The sequence below is a fragment of the Haliotis cracherodii genome, unplaced genomic scaffold (genome assembly GCF_022045235.1).
Source record: "Haliotis cracherodii isolate W230 unplaced genomic scaffold, xgHalCrac1.p SCAF_4, whole genome shotgun sequence".
Taxonomy (NCBI): Eukaryota; Metazoa; Mollusca; class Gastropoda; order Lepetellida; family Haliotidae; genus Haliotis; species Haliotis cracherodii.
Window position 1 is genome coordinate 25,177,758 of NW_027266297.1, and position 5,945 is coordinate 25,183,702.

General features: G+C 43.7%; 1 protein-coding gene across 1 annotated transcript in view; it reads left to right on the top strand.

Annotated features, from left to right (window-relative positions):
- Positions 1-4,170, top strand: part of LOC139479007 (cis-aconitate decarboxylase-like) — a 4,628-nt gene extending 458 nt beyond the window's left edge. Inside the window, exons 2-4 of the mRNA XM_071261734.1 lie at positions 277-415; positions 1,406-1,898; positions 2,586-4,170. Coding sequence (XP_071117835.1) covers positions 277-415; positions 1,406-1,898; positions 2,586-3,501 — 1,548 coding nt within the window. The 3' untranslated portion in view covers positions 3,502-4,170. The remainder of the gene's footprint in view (positions 1-276; positions 416-1,405; positions 1,899-2,585) is intronic.
- Positions 4,171-5,945: the final 1,775 nt, after the last annotated feature.

Sequence of the window (5,945 nt, forward strand, 5' to 3'; positions counted from 1 at the left end):
AAAAAAGCTTCATTGGGTATTTACGCGTTGTGTTTTTATACATTTGAGTTTTTCATTTAATGAATGCGTTTCTGTACGCAAGTTAATTGAAAGTAATTGGGTTTTGAAAATTAATTTATTTTTTAAATTTGCGCGGCGGGGATGGGGGTGTTTTACGCAAATACGCAGCTTATCTATAGCTCTGAAATTATAATTCGTAAAACATGCAAAAATATTTCAAGAAAAAACATTTCACTTTGAAATCTATACTCTTACAAACTTTTCTCTCTTTGCCAGGACGCAAAGAATACTCTGTTGAAACTGACTCGCTATGCAAAGATTGGGCTCAACAACACCAGGAAGTACTCAAGCAAAGCAGGGGAGAAATTGACAACACCCGGGAGACGCTATGCACATCAAAACATTGCTGCTGCAGGTACAACAAATTTGACGTTTTTCCTGTCGCATGAAATTGACATGTTTTGATAGGGAATTGAATTTGTGTTTTGTAATGATATCAGACCATGTTGGAAAGTAGGTGACATTTGACAATAACAAGGAAATTGCAGCCATGGCTAATACTTATATTGCTGTTGTGGCAACACGCCAGCTGAAACTGTATGCAGAACGGAAGATAGCTTTATACTACCACTTAAGAACCTGTAAGTCCGAGCAATAACGCTCTCGAGAGATCATGCAGTAATGCAGTCATTTTTGTATTGTAGATAAAGCTTACTTCAGCACATTCATATGTGTTCAGAAATGATTCGCAGTGAAACCACCCCTTACCTTTTGACGCCGGTGTAAGATCGATCTCATTTGCCCGGTTTACAAGTACGATCTGACAGTTTCGTTTTAACATATAGTTTTCAAAAGGTGTCGTTGTGACGTTGATGTGCTCAACGTCGTATGATCCGATATCATTATTCTTAGATGTCGTCATGCTGTATCGTCGTATGCTGCGATGTCGTTATGTTGAGATGTCGAGTAGCATCTATTAGGGCTGGGACCGGTAACTCAGGTACTCGGGTCGGATGGGTCCTGTGTAGGACTCGGGTACCCTAAGTACTACCCGGTTAGTCACGTGATAAGTTGTTAAATGACAAAAATTATCTATGGCTCTATGGCTACACTACAAGTCACTAATGTTCCCATTTCTTTCTGACAATGCACCCATTCCTTCTGACTTTTATATGTTTGAGTAAACATAAAACTTCATGCAGTAAACATATCGTTTTACACGTGTATCTAAATACATTTTGCCAGGGCTATGTCAAACGTTTCCAAATCTGACGGTTTGTATCTATCTCTAACTATCTACAGCGGGTACCCAGGTAGGGTCGGGTAATAAGGTGGAGGGTACCCGGGTAGTAAATTTGGACTCGTCCCAGCCCTAGCATCTATCAACCATTCGTTTGTCTTTCAGAAGCCAGTCTTCCTGCAACTAGCGTCACTACTTGGATCTCCCACCTCGCTGCGGACACCACGCGGGCCGACCTCTCTGACACTGTCGTCCACCGTTCTCAACGTATGATGCTTGACACCCTTGGGGTGGGGATTCTTGGCTTCAAGACCGACATCACCCAGACTGTCCTGAGATGTTCGCTCAACACAGGAGCCATGGATGGAGCTGGCTCCTCTGCATCTACCATCTGGGGCTCCAAAGGACAGAAGGCCTCTCCAGCTATGGCAGCTTTTCTCAACGGCATCAACGTTCACTCTATGGACTTTGACGACACCTGGTACCCAGCCACGCACCCTAGCGGTCCGGTTCTGCCATCAATCATCGCCCTTGCTGAGACGATGACAGGAAGTTATCAACCAACCACAGAAGATCTTCTTGTGGCATACAACGTTGGCATAGAGGTACAGGGTCTCTTGCTCAGATGTTCCGAGATCGCAAAGGAGATCCCTTGCAGGTAGGTGACGTCTATTTCATATTAAGTCATTTCATGTTGAAGTAGGGTAGCCTAGTGGGTAAAGGGTTGGCTAGTCACGCCGAAGACCCGGGTTCGATTTCCAACATCGGAACGTTTGTGAATCCAATATTTAGTGACCCCGGCGTGATAGGGTTCGAATATTGCTGAGTGCGGCGTAAAATTTCACACAATCACCCCTTCACGCCAAGTTTGAGCCCCCATTAATGTGGTTTAATCGGGACCTTATGACAATACAGTCGCCAGATTATATAACCATACAAGTATTTTGTAATATCCTTTTGTATATTGGGGCAGGGTGGCACGTCTAAATCGCCGCAATTAACTGTGCAGAGGTGCGTCCCTTGGGCACACCAGAACCATTATGGACCGTGAGTCCGAATCCCGGTTTCCCCGATCCTGTGTCTGGGCTCGTGGGTTTTACCAAACTTGTAAACGTCTGAGACCTACATCACTTCGGGCTTTCCTCCAATATTAAGCTGACACGCCGTGATGTAATTGGAATTTGTTTAAAGCGGTGTTAACCCTAAAGCAGTCAATCACTTGTACATTGTATACTGACATTCCCCAAACCAACAGACTTTGTCAAATGGTTCCATGAGGCGCTTGATGATTTTATTATTGATTATTTATTCTACCATCATCAGTAAAAATATCCTGCTATTTCAGGTTTCACCCTCCTGCTGTTGTTGGGGTGATGGGCAGTGCCGCGGCCTCAGCACGCCTCTTGGGTTTGGGTCCACACAAATCTCGCCACGCACTCGCCATCGCCGCATCATTTGCAGGTGCACCTATGGCCAACGCCGGAACAACCACGAAACCATTGCATGCCGGGAAGGCCGCCCGTTTCGGCCTGGAGGCAGCCCTGTTGGCGGACCATGGATTGGAAGGCAATCACGACATCCTTGACATACCTTCTGGTTACGGGGCTTTCTATGATGACTACGACCCTGAGGAGTTCCTTTTTGCCCATTCCAACAACGAAGACTTTGTCCTCCACAATCAAGACATCGCCATCAAGCGATTCCCCGCGCATCTGGGAATGCACTGGGCAATTGATGCCACAATGGGAGCCAGGGATCAGATCTGCCAGACCGCGAGAAGAATAGTTCCAGAAGACGTGTCCGAGGTCCACATCATGGCCCCAAAGTCTAAATACATCAACAGGCCACTTCCATCAACCGAGCATGAAGCCCGCCATTCCTTCCAGTTCAACGTGTGCACGGCTTTGTTAGATGGTCACGTGTCACCCGATTCCTTCACCCATAGTTACAGACGCCGCTCTCCTCTCAACCAGCTGTTGTCAAAAACACGCGTCAGTTGCCCCGAGGACAACATCCCCACCTTCAACGACATGTACGTGGAGGTCCATGTGACAATGAGAGACGGGACTCTTGCCAAAAGCCGCTGTGACACCCCCTACGGGCATTGGAGGAACCCCCTGACTGAGAAGGATCTCGAGGGAAAGTTCCTAGCCAACACGAAAGACATGTCGTACCAGTCTCAGATCCAACTCATCAACACCATCAAGAACATGTCTGCAGGGAAACCAGTGACAGAGTTCCTGGAAGCTCTCAGAGACTAATGCTGTGAAGACGTTGGGAACTTACAAGGCAATAACATTCATTTATTGGAACCAAAGTAAATTAACCACACGTAAGGTTAATCAACGAATAAAGTTTCACGAACGAATTTCAGAAACCATACAAACATTAGATGATGCTATTAACTGCTAATGAGTGAGTGGGAATGGTTTTACCCGTGCTAATGTGAATCATACATATATCATAATCCCGGTCATACTCTTTTCTGTTGACGTACTGAGGATCTTTCTCAGTGTGTGGGTGGCTCCATACATGTCCTATGATTAACGGGCCCTCCGGCAGAGAAGCACATGTGCTTGAAGACTACTTACCAAATTCATCACGATTCGGGCTAACCGTCTAATTGACGGTCTTACAAATGAAATATATATGTGGACATAATCCAATGGATATGTAAAGGGAAAGTTTAATGCTGTATTTATATATTTATCAGAGCCCGGTATGCATTGACAACTGGGACTACGTGTTACTGGGGAGTAGGCTGGTGCTGTAATCAGTTGTCTTCATGTATCATCATGTACAGAAACGTGAAACGTATTCACATAACCTTCAATTCTAGTCTGAGTATGTGGATGTTCCATACATATATATGTACATATATGTTAGTTTGTGTGTATGGATGTTCTATACATATTCAAATGTGTATTTTTTGTCTGATACTAATCGTTTCGTGAAAAATGAAATGTATATACGTATATAACTTTTGTAATTAAGTATAATAAAAGGAAGTTTCTAAAAAACTATTTTTTGTATCTGTTTCCTTGAAAGGTTACGCCTTACTTAAACAATAATGTTTATTTATTTTGTAACATTCGAATCGTATTGTTTACTGACAACAGGAACACGCACCAGGAAAGAAGGGTTTCCGTAACTATATAATAGTTACTTTCGGTACGTTTGATTTCGTTGACGTTATTGAAACTAACTGAACCTGATTTCAGGGGTACAACTGACTTGCCTTTGCATGTGTTTGTGACAGGTGTCACTGGTGGGGCAGGATAAACTGAACTTTGCGCAAACACCTGGTGTCTTCGCTGTTTGATAGTGATTCATTAACCCATGGTCAGGATATAGTCAGAATCGTACAATGTATTATGAATATTGAAAAGTTTTGTAGCGGAACCTCACTGAACCTAAGTCAACCTGAATTAAACTAATTAAGCCTCACTGAAACTAACTGAACATGACTGAACCTAAAAACCTGATTGAACATGACTGAACCTAACAACCTGATTGAACATGACTGAACCTAACAAACTGATTGAACACGACTGAACCTAATTAAATCTGACTGACACTAAATGAACAATACTGAACCTCACACCCCGACTGAACATGACTGAACCTAATTTAATCTGACTGAACATGATTGCACCTGACTGGATCTGACTGCAACTGACTGAACATGACTGAACCTAACAACCTGACTGAACGTGACTGAACCTAATTGAATTTGACTGAAACTAACTGAAACCTGACTGAATTTGACTGCACATGAACTGAACCGAGTTTGGGGCGTCTTTTCAAACCCCATTTACTTAAATTAATTCCAGTCACCGCCTGTATGAACAGGAAACACAGTTAATACAAAGGACACGTTAATTCGACTATGCAAAGACTCGTTAGTCCAGCCAAAACACAACTCCATAATTCCAGCCTATGTCGGCAAGGGTGGAAACTGGACTTTTACAGTCAGTTAACTCCCTTGCCTCGTGAAGATGCCTAAAGTTGCAGCGTGAGTCGATATGAAACTTAGATACTTCTACCAAAGAGACTTTTTTAGTCGAGTCATGATCAGATACATAACTGCTAATCAAATGACATATTTAATCTACTTCACTTTAACTGAGTGATTATGGTTTAACGCCACTTTGAACAGTATTTCTGCATCACCGCATCTGAGCGTGGGAGGAGAGCCAGAAGTGATGCAGGTCTTGAACATTTACCACTTTGGTGAAACCAGCGAGCACAGGTATGGTGGTGACAAACCTAGAAACATAATCAGAGCGAACCGGGATTCGAACCCACGATCATAGGTTTCTGACACGAGAAAGATACGCAACCCTTCACAGCAAATTGCGGAAACCAAGATGACTGAGCGACCCGTGCCCTCAATTGCATTTGAGAATTTATAGCTTGAAACCACTTTAGTCGCCATACCCACATACGCGTGATAGGGTCAACTGGGGTAGCCAAGTGGTTAAAGCGTTCGATCGTCACGCCAAAGGCCAGGGTTCTAGTCCCACATGGGTACAAAGTGTACGCCCTTTTCTGGTGTCCCCCGTCGTGATATTGCTGGAATATTGCTGAAACCATACTCATTTCCTTACTAGTTTATCTGGATATTTGCTCATCGGGACGATTTCATTATGAACGCTGCGATCCAAATTAGAGGGGGTCGTTTCACCTATTAAGTAACATTTTA